The 9,701-nt window shown below is 53.9% G+C and overlaps 1 protein-coding gene across 1 annotated transcript; it reads left to right on the top strand.

Annotated features, from left to right (window-relative positions):
• The first annotated feature begins 115 nt into the window (after positions 1-115).
• On the top strand, positions 116-7,597 carry GID4 (GID complex subunit 4 homolog). Its single transcript, XM_075767450.1, has 6 exons — positions 116-474; positions 2,929-2,988; positions 3,951-4,058; positions 4,805-4,906; positions 5,936-6,066; positions 7,280-7,597. The coding sequence occupies exons 1-6, from the start codon at positions 262-264 to the stop codon at positions 7,341-7,343; spliced, it is 678 nt and encodes a 225-aa protein (XP_075623565.1). The 5' UTR covers positions 116-261; the 3' UTR covers positions 7,344-7,597.
• Positions 7,598-9,701: the final 2,104 nt, after the last annotated feature.

Genomic DNA, 9,701 nt, shown 5'->3' with positions numbered 1-9,701 from the left:
ACAACTACACTTCCTAGCAGCGCTCGCGGCCGTGCCTGCTGGGAGGAAGCGCGTGCCCCGCGCTCGGAGCCAATCAACGCCCGGCACCGCTCTTCCCGCAGCGCCCGCGAGGGCCAATGGGAGCGCGCGGAGGCGCTGCCGGGAGGCCCTGAGCCAGGCGGCGGCGGCGGCGGCCTCGGCGTGCGGGGAGCGGAGCGGAGCGGGCGACGCCCCCGGCCGCGCTCGGCCCCGGCCACGCTGGCGCCCGGGGACCCTCCCGAGATGCCGGTGCGGAGCGAGCGGTGCCGCGCGGGCGGGGCGGCGGGTTCGGCCTCCTCGCCGCCCTCCGCGGCGGCCGCCAGCAGTCTGGTGCCGCCGCCCCCCATCAACACGGCGCAACCCGGCGTGGCCACCTCGCTGCTCTACAGCGGCGCCAAGTTCCGCGGGCAGCAGCGCAGCAAGGGCAATGCCTACGAGGTGGAGGTCGTCATGCAGGTGAGGGGCCCGCCGGCGGCCGCCTTTCCCCCCCCCGCCGGGCCCGCCGCGGCGGGGCCTCGCTCTCCTCAGGCCGCGGTCGCCGTTCCTGCCCCGCCGGTCCCCTCAGGCCGTGGTCGCCCCACCTTATTCCTTCCCGGCGCCCTATGGCCGCGGTCACCCAGTCTCCCGTCTTCTCAGGCCCGGTCGCCTTTTCTCCTCCGCCGGTTCCCCGGCTGCTGCCGTCCTCCCCGCCCCCGTTCCCCTCGGGCCCCGGTTCCTGGCCCTGGCTCGGGTCGGTGTCTGCCCTCCTCCTGTTCCCTCAGAACCTAGATGTTGTGTGTCCCCCGCAGTCCCTGTCCCCTGAGCTCCAGCGAGGCCTGTGGCTGAGGTGGGGGAGGCCCCTTTCCCATAGTCCCAGTGTCTCCATCCCCCTGCACCCTGGGGGGACCCTTCTCCTCAGGCCTGGAAAGGCCCGTGGTCCTCCCTGCCCTGCTCCCCTCTGACCTGGCAGTGCCCCCCTATGATTCCCCTGGTTTTATCAAGCTCAGTAATGGCTGTGAGTCATCAGGCTCTGAAGAGATCTCTGACCCTCGTGTGCTCTCCCTTCCTTTCAGGATCAGGGTAAAAGACCCTGTCCTAGTCCCCTCAGGACCCGGGAGAGATCCCTTTCCCTCAGGCCCAGTGAGGCCCAAGGCCACCTCCTTGCTCGCTTACTCTCAAACCCTGAGGAGGTCCCACTACCCTTAAGCCTTCCCCCCCCCCCCCCCCCTTTGCCCTGTTCCCCTTGGGCCTTGGCAGGGTTCATTACCTGGGATCCTTGCCCCATTCCCTGGGGGCTCTGGGGTGGCTGTGTACATCCATGCCACAGGGTGGAAGGTTTAGAGCCTGGCTTAGAGTGGGTGTTGTTCTGGGAAGCCCCTACCAGGGGGACAGCCCGTGTTTCAGACCTGGCTGGAAATCAGCAGGCATCCATGTTCCAGTCCCTGGCTGGCACAGCACATCCCAGCTGGACCTGGGACCCGGGGTGCCCCATCCCTGGGGTGTTGGAGGCTCCCCTGGGCTGAGCAGGGAGCCTGGGGCAAAGTGCGGTGGTTTGTCTGTGGCAGGAATGCAGCCAGACAGCTGTAGTGCCCAGCTGTGCTGAGGAATCGGGATGCTGGCTCATGTGGCTTTCCCATTCCTCTCTGCAGTCATTGTCACCCTGCGTGCTTTATTTTTAGTCCTAGGCATTGGCACAATCACTTTGGGCAGAGCTGGTGAGGTGTGGAGTCATTAGTACATGGGCAGGCCAGACATCTGATACACGCTTTCCTATAGAGCACCGTGCGAGTCACAGCTTTGTTCCCAATTTGGTGGCACGGGATCTGGGGGACCGTGACTGAGCGTGTAGCAAGTGCCATGATGAAGCTTGACACATGTGCCAGCATTGTGGAGAACCCCAGGGTCGGCAGATAGGGTAGTGTTTGAACCAGACCGTCTATGTTTTTACGTACAGTCCTCCCCTTGTCAACAGCACAAGCATACCTGGTACAGTTTGCTGTGGTGGGGACATCCTATGGTTGATCAGCTTCACTGCACGCTGCCTTCTCGCAGGGGCTGGCTGTGGCTTTGTGCTAAAAACGCTGCTGTTTTGCGTGCGTCAGCTGAGAAGAGGTGGCTGCCTGCTCTCCCTGTGCTGAGCGCAGAGAAACGTTGCTTTTCTTTGATCGCAGGTGGGGAAGATCCATCTTCTCACAGTTGATGTTTGCACTTCCCCAAATAACTCGCTTCTTGCTTCGAAGACTGATCTGGAGATGTCGGGGAAAAGCTTGGAAAATCCTCTGGCTTTAAAGGCACTCGGAACAGACACAGCCCCCTGCCTAGCTTCTGCACAGCAGAAGAAACGAGATGCAGCCCCGTAACTCAGAAGAAGGGTGGCATAAAAGCATTGGATCTGGGAGAAAGGCCTCTTTCAAAGCGAATGAGACATTGTGTGGCTTCTTAGCAGGCTTTGGCGTGCGCCGTGCTGCCAGGCTGGGTACAAGGCAGAGAGTATGGGTAGCGTGTTAGGTGTGGGTCAGGCCCGTTAAATAAGCAGACGACAAAGCTCAGGGCAATGTTTTATTCCTCTAGCCTGAATTATCTGCAGTAAATAGGTGTTTTTTACTCTTCTCTCACCTGAAGGCCAGTTCGCTGGTAGCAGTTGACTGGGAAATGTGGGGGCTGGGTGTGTGGGTGATTCTGCCAGTGGGGAGGTGGTTGTTGTCAGGTCTGGAATGTGAGGGCTGTCAGAGGTGAGCTGGGCACCTGTAAAGATCTTTCTGAGTGGTTCCCAGCCCTGGGGAAGGGCTGCCAGTGTGAGCATTGGGCAGTAAGCTGTGCAGTCTGTACTGGCTGAAGCTGAAGTTAGCCTTGGAGGAGTTAGAAACTGCTTTGGATCAGTTGGGTACCTTCATGTCTGTGCTTATGGTTGTACTTTGCACTCTTTTCTAGCATGTGGATATGGAAAACTCCTATCTCTGTGGATACTTGAAGATTAAAGGCCTTACAGAGGTGAGTGTTAACTGCAAAACAAAAAAAGGTGCTGTGTAAAGGCTTTTCTTTTTCCTGGCGGAGTGGGAAAAGCTGCCACCAGAAATAGGAAGTGAAGGGACTGAGTATACAGTACCTTTGACCACTAAATAGTTTAAAAGCTTCAGCCTGTTGTTGGCATGTCGAGCAAGTACGGTGGGCCTAGATGGGAGTCTTGAATGAGGGAAACTTATCTAGCATCCCTTAAGGGATGAGCAGGACCGAGTCTGACCCTGCAGTCAGCTTTAGGCACTCTACCAGTGGTGGTGTGTTGCTGAAAGAAAATAAACCAGGACCCAAACAGTCACATCGTTACCTACTTCCTTCCCTGTCCATCATCTAAGATCTGCTCTTGCTGTTGGACAGTCGGTGAGAACTGTCTCCCAGGGGTGATGCTTCTTTTGGCTGTGGTGCACTACCTCTGTCATTACACAGGAGTGCTTGGAGAAGCTGGCTCGCCCCGGCTGAGCCCGCTGTTCCCTGCCTATGTTCTCCTACCTAATTTGGTATCAATGCAAAGCTGAAGAGGAGCACCTTCTCCCCTGGTGGGGTGGCTTAATCCAGCCCTCGGGCTTTGTAGCCGTTGTGCTGCAGCCGCCGGGTGTCTGCTGAAGAGTGGTGCTGTCTGTAAATTGTCACTTGTGATTGTCCAGCGGGGAACTTCCCTGCAGTCCAGCTCCGACACGACTCCTTCTGGTTTCATAAAGTGAACAGAGAGGCTGGAATAGGAGGGTGGAGGTTGTGTGTGCGTACAAGTTGGCCTTTAAGAGGTGTGGGTTAGGACGAGTCAGCCTGCTGCTTGGAGGGATGGGAGTACCAGCCTTGGATTGCCCAGAGCTTTGGCTGGGAGATGCTGCTTTTTGCTGAGCGTGTGCACCTCTATCTACGTTTGAGTTTCTGCCTCTAGGTGACAAGTCTTCTGACCTCTCGTTTGTCTCTCCTAGGAGTACCCAACCCTCACCACATTCTTTGAAGGGGAAATAATCAGTAAAAAGCACCCTTTCTTGACACGCAAGTGGGATGCTGATGAAGATGTGGATCGTAAACACTGGGTAAATAAATCTGGGGGGCAGATGTGGGTCTGTTGCAGTCCTGGCTGAGCACCTGGTTTGGAGGTGAGGTACAGCATGTAAGAGTGGTCAGAAGGGCCTGGAACGCTCTCCTTTTTGGGTGTCTCCCTCCTTCCCCCCCTGGGATCTTTGCAACCAGAGGTCCCTTCAGCAGGCTGTTGGCTGTGATCCAGGAGAAGGGAGGGGGGTGTCTTACCACTTGCTCACCCTGGGGTTGGAAGGGAGCAGGAGCAATCCACATTTCTTGACCCCCCTCTAGGAGAACACGCTCCGTGTTTTGAAGGCTTCTGGCAAAATGGAGCGGGTAAGGGGAGAGGTGCCCCTCTGGCACAGGCAGGGCTGTTGGTACCTGTGTCTCAGCCACCTCAGCCCTCTGCTTGGGGTAGGGTGTGTCTGCTGCCATGCCCTGGATCAGGGCCATGACAGCCAGCCGATTGCCTCCCCGCCTTGACCTTTGCTGTTGTTTGCCAGACTTTGATGTTTACTATGCTTCTGTCACAATAATCTTCCTCTCTAAGGGCAGAAGCTTCTCCAGCCAGGCTGCATATGGCCGTGGGCATCTCGCAATCCTCTGTATTCCCCTGTGCTAGTCCTGGGGAAGAGCAGCCCCTTTGGTTAGGAGATCCTGTTCCATAGGAGTTCTTCTCTCCTAAATAGCAGCTGGCACTAATGAGCTCTACTCCTGGAATAAGCATCCTGTGGGGTTTTTTTTTTCTTTTTTGTTTCAGGGGAAGTTCCAGGCTTTTTACCAATATGCAAAAACATTTAACTCTGATGACTTTGATTATGAGGATCTGAAAAATGGGGACTATGTCTTCATGAGATGGAAGGTAAACTCTGCATGTCTCCTTCTCTGAGCTGCTTACAAGCGATTGACAGAGGCTTGTGGTGCCTGAAAGCTTTTTCAGCTATGCTGAAAGATGTCACCCTACCAACCTCGTAACCCACCGTACTTGCAAATTCCAGCGTGACTCCTGTTTAGCCAGATAATTGCATCCTTAAGGGCTGCAGTCATGGCTAAAAACACAACAGGAAAATCTTGCTTGGTGATGCTCCAGAGGATGAGAGAATTGGTGTCTTCTGTCCCTGTGAGGGGCCTGTGTGTTTGATGCATACTGGCCAGTCTGCACCTCTCTGCTCTTCAGCTGGATTGATTCCTCCCTCTACATAAGCTTTGTGCAGCTGTGATGGAAGGAAATCCTAGAATCACAGAAAGATTTGGGTTGGAAGGGACCTTTAAAGATCATCTAGTATGTGGTCCCTCCCCTGCCATGGGCAGGGACATCTTCCAGTTGCCCAACGCCCCATCCAACCTGGCCTTGAACACTTCCAGGGATGGGGCATCCACAGCTTCTCTGGGCAACCTGTTCCAGTGCCTCACCACCCTCACAGTAAAGAATTTCTTCCTTATATCTAATCTAAAGCTACCCTCTTTTAGTTTAAAACCATTACCCCTTGTCCTATCACTACAGGCTCTGGTAAAAAGTCCCTCTCCATCTTCCTTATAAGCCCCCTGCAAGTATTGAAAGGCTGCAATAAGGTCTCGTCGGAGCCTTCTCTTCATCAGACAGCTCTGATTCCTGATTTTGCAATTGGCTTCTGATTTGCAGCAGGCACGTGTTGAACTGACACTGATCTCATGCACTCTTTAGAACTGGTTCTGTTCTCAGTTGTCTGATTCCCTGTAAGATGCCTACAGTGGGAGGTCCTGAAAGAACACGCTGGTCTCTGTGGTCAATGCTCAGCCAGGAATGCCTTTGTGTTAATGGGTACCACTATTCAGTTTGGGAGGGCAGATGGGAGTGTGGAGGGGTAGTATTTGACTGGCATCTTAAAATATGGTCTGTGTTTGTGTGCAGGAACAGTTCCTAGTCCCAGATCACACTATCAAAGACATCAGCGGTGCTTCCTTTGCTGGTTTCTATTACATCTGCTTCCAGAAGTCAGCAGCATCTATAGAGGGCTATTACTACCATAGGAGTTCAGAATGGTAAGGAGGATTTCTTCCTGCTGTGGACTGAAGGGTGGCTCCTCAAGCCAAGCAGAGACTCTTCTGCTTCTCTGCAGCCTTGGGGAGTGTCCAGGCAGTGCTTCTCTGGGCTGGGAAGGGAGATTCAGTCTGGTGGCTGGACCTGGGGGCAGAAGGGAGGGCGTGTGCGCTATGCTTGGCCAGAGCAGGCTAGTGCAGCCCACTCACGTGGTATAAAGTGCTGCGTTGTTTGCATGGCTGGGGATAACTGGGCTGGCGGGGGAGATATGAGGGCTGGAGATGTGCTGTGGCCCAGTGAAGCAATGGTCTGGTGCGTTGGGAGGCAGACACCAGCTGTGGCTCACTAAAAGCATCCCTCCAGGAGCCTGGTCTCCAGTCTAGACGCTCATGGGGCTTGCCTGCTCCTCCCGTGGGGACAGGCCGGTGTCAGGCAGCCTGGCCTCGTGCGCAGCGTTGTGCTCCCTCAGTTTGTGCTTTGCTCAGTGGCTCAAGCTTTGAGCTTCTCCATGCCTTGGCCCTTCAGAGCTTGTCGGAGGGGCCTTTGAGAGGGAGCTTGGTGCTTTCTCGCATCTGACAGCTTGGTTGTTGCTCCCTTCAGGCAGAAGTCTTGTTAGGCCAATGCTTTGTAGTCCATGGTCCTGGGGGAGTTCCTGTAAAACACAGGGAATGGTCAAAGTTGGTTGGTTTCTCGTTAAAGCCGTGTGACAAGTAGCCATGGAGAGCTCTTCTCCCTCTGACAGCCTTGGATATTTGTCACATGCAGCAAGTGAATCTGTAGGGTGGCTGGAAGCTCTCGGGGAGGGAAGGTACCTGAGAGGCTTTCAGACAGAGCCCCTTGGGCTAAGCTTTGAAAGACCTGAGTGTAATTTGCAGTTGTAGCAAACACCATTTGAATGTGCAAGTTGTTGAACTTCAAAAGGTGTCCAAAACCCACAGTCAGCCCACCTCAAACACAGCCTGGCTGCAGGTAGCTCAGAGGCATGGGAATGGAAATGAAGAACAATGCCGAGTCCTCACGGGGTTTTGGCACCACAGGTAAGTGGGTGCGGGGTGCCTGAACACCTCTGAGATTTGACCCTGGGACTGTAAAGGGGAAGAGAAGAGCCAGCCAGCAGGATGTCTGCTCTGTGACCTGCCGAGCAGGAGCTGTTAGTGCTAGGGGAGTTCTGTTGCTCTGTGTAATCCTCTCATCTGTCTTTTCCCTCTCTCCCAGGTATCAGTCATTGAATTTAACTCACGTTCCTGAGCACAGCGCTCCTATCTATGAATTCCGATGACAGCTGTCCAGAACTGATACCGCACAGAAGCAAACCGGGCAGGAGAGCATGGCCTGCCAGGAGAACTGTGTCCCTGTCGGAGCACGGGAATGCACGCTTCTCTCCTGCCCCTTGGACTCGCGAGAGAGAGCCTGAATGTTAACCCACCCAGCCCAAGGAACGTGGCTGCTGGAGCTTGATTCTCCCTCCTGTCGAGTGGCGATTTGATCTTTAATCTGGTTTTAAGCTACCTTTAAATGCACTTTCTTATTGCACAGCTAGTTTCTCTATCACTGAAATTCCTCCTGGCTCTCCTCTGGAAGCTGTTTCTCAGTAGCTGGAATCAGTGGTCTGTCCTCTGAGTAATAAGAAAATATAAGCTCAGTGCTTATATTTTCATTGTTACAGCCTGATGTGGGTTGAAATCACCAAGACTCAGGTTTGTTGCCCAGATTGCCAGCTCTGATGTTCCCAGAGCAGGGTCCTGTGTGTGAGGCTCTGCTTGGCAGAGAGCTGCTCAGCTGCAGAGGCTGTTGGGGGAGTGTTGGCTAAGACAGATAAGGCTTGACAGAGTCTTTGCTTCACGCTGGCTAACGAGGTTAGCCGGAGCTGCAGATCTTTCAGGAACACCGGCCCTTTGGAGCTGGGAGCTGTTCCGGTGTCTGGATACGCCACTGGGAATTAATTTGATGTACGGACTTCCAGGCTCTCAGTAAAGTGGATCTGAACTCTGCTTATAGGTGTATATTTGCTCTTTACTTAAGTTAAGGGTAGAAAAGAAAAAAAAAGAAAAAAAAGACTTTTATTAAAAAAATATTTTTATGGCTCCTTTTCCCAAGGACCCTATGGCAAATGCACAAGTGCTCGATTACATTTTACTGTTTTCACATTGAAAACTGGGAATGTCTACGTTAGTTTTTATATACGTGTATGTAATCAGCTAGCCGCTTTGGGAAAGTAATTGGAGTTCAAGTGTTGAGCAGCATTGCAGGGACAGCTCTGGGACTGTTCATCATTTGTACTCGCTCTTCATGCTTCACCAACACCACTGCTTGATATCTTTTTACAAGGAAAAAAAAGAAAAGGAAAAAAAAACAACACACCCCCCCCCAGTAGCTCTCCTCTGACTTTGAAATGTTTCAAATGATATAACTTAAGGCTTGTGTGCCAAAGTGTGTGTGTGCGTATGCGCGTGTGGTTTTTTTAAAGACATTTTAAAAGTTGGCCTTGGTTGTATATTTAATGTGACAGTCCCCCCTGTGGGGCTTTTGTGACAGTTTAGTTTGCATTTTTCTGGCTGTTTTAAAAACAACCTCCTTAAAAGCAGGCTCGTGTCACGCGCTAACCGGGTGGGTGTTGAGAACGGGTTTGCCGCCTGGGAGAGGAAAGCAAAGCCCTCCGCGTGCCTAGTGCCAAGGTGGTTTGGGTTTTCTTCTTTTTTAACTATCTTCCTTTCGGCAGCGTGTCTGGTTTCTTGCAGCAGCTGAATTGCTAGTTTAAGCCTTAACGAGAAAGTATTCAGGTCTCGGTGAGCCCGTTTCCTATGGGATCTTGCATGATCAGAGAAGTGGCTGGGCTGGTCTCAGGAGATGATGTGGAAGGCACCTGCCTCATGCATGCCGTTCGCCACGGATGAATCCTTTTCCCTGGCACAAATGGAGACAGACTTGCTTACGGGAGAAGAGGGAAGAGCTGGCGGGACCCCCCCCCCTCGTGATGGAGGACGCGTGTGCCGTTGTCTTGTAGAGTAGCACGGAGGCAAGCGGAAGAGCGATTCGAGGTGCGAAGGGAGAGCGGCTGCGAGTGGAGCGGTTAGGAAGCAGATTCCTGTTTTATTCTGCTCCTCTTGGAGAAACTCGGCCCCTTTGGCGGTGGGGAAAGGAGTTTCCTCGCGGGCAGTGCTGGGGGATGTTTTAGAGGCAAAAGCTGACAGTGCTGTGAGCGAGTGTGGGGCAAAGCCTCCTCCTGGACGCTGTGCGGGCACAGGGACCTGGCTCCGCCAGCTGTTTGCAGCTCACTGGAGCTGTCTGTGCAATATTGGTGGCGGCGCCGGTCTCCTTGCGCTCCCCAGGGCTCAGCGCCAGCGTGACACTCGGATTTGATGTGGTTTAGTTGATGAATTAACACTGTGGTCATTGGCAGAGGCTGGGTTAGGAAGGGTCCTGGGGTTGTTTAGTATCTGTAACTACCCCAGAACCTCTGAAGCTTTTTGTTTGAGACTTGATACGTTGCGAGAAGGGAAGGGAAGGAGCATCCTGCTCTCTGCCTGTCTCCTTCCCACTGTCCTGAAGTCTATTTTGGCTGAAATGCAAAACTGCCGGTGTGATGCCGCCCCGTGGGATGTGTGTGGTGGGTGCAGAGCAGGTCGTGGAGCCGAGA

The sequence above is a fragment of the Balearica regulorum genome, chromosome 15, assembly GCF_011004875.1.
Source record: "Balearica regulorum gibbericeps isolate bBalReg1 chromosome 15, bBalReg1.pri, whole genome shotgun sequence".
NCBI lineage: Eukaryota > Metazoa > Chordata > Aves > Gruiformes > Gruidae > Balearica > Balearica regulorum.
Note: the sequence above shows the minus strand (reverse complement) of the source record. Positions and strands in the feature narration are given on the sequence as shown.

Excerpts from the sequence above, each read along its gene's own strand:
- GID4 (XM_075767450.1), top strand. The coding sequence starts at position 262 with ATGCCGGTGCGGAGCGAGCGGTGCCGCGCGGGCGGGGCGGCGGGTTCG. Across the intron at positions 2,989-3,950 it reads AGATTAAAGGCCTTACAGAG|GAGTACCCAACCCTCACCAC; the intron begins GTGAGTGTTAAC and ends TGTCTCTCCTAG. Across the intron at positions 4,059-4,804 it reads ATGTGGATCGTAAACACTGG|GGGAAGTTCCAGGCTTTTTA; the intron begins GTAAATAAATCT and ends TTTTTGTTTCAG.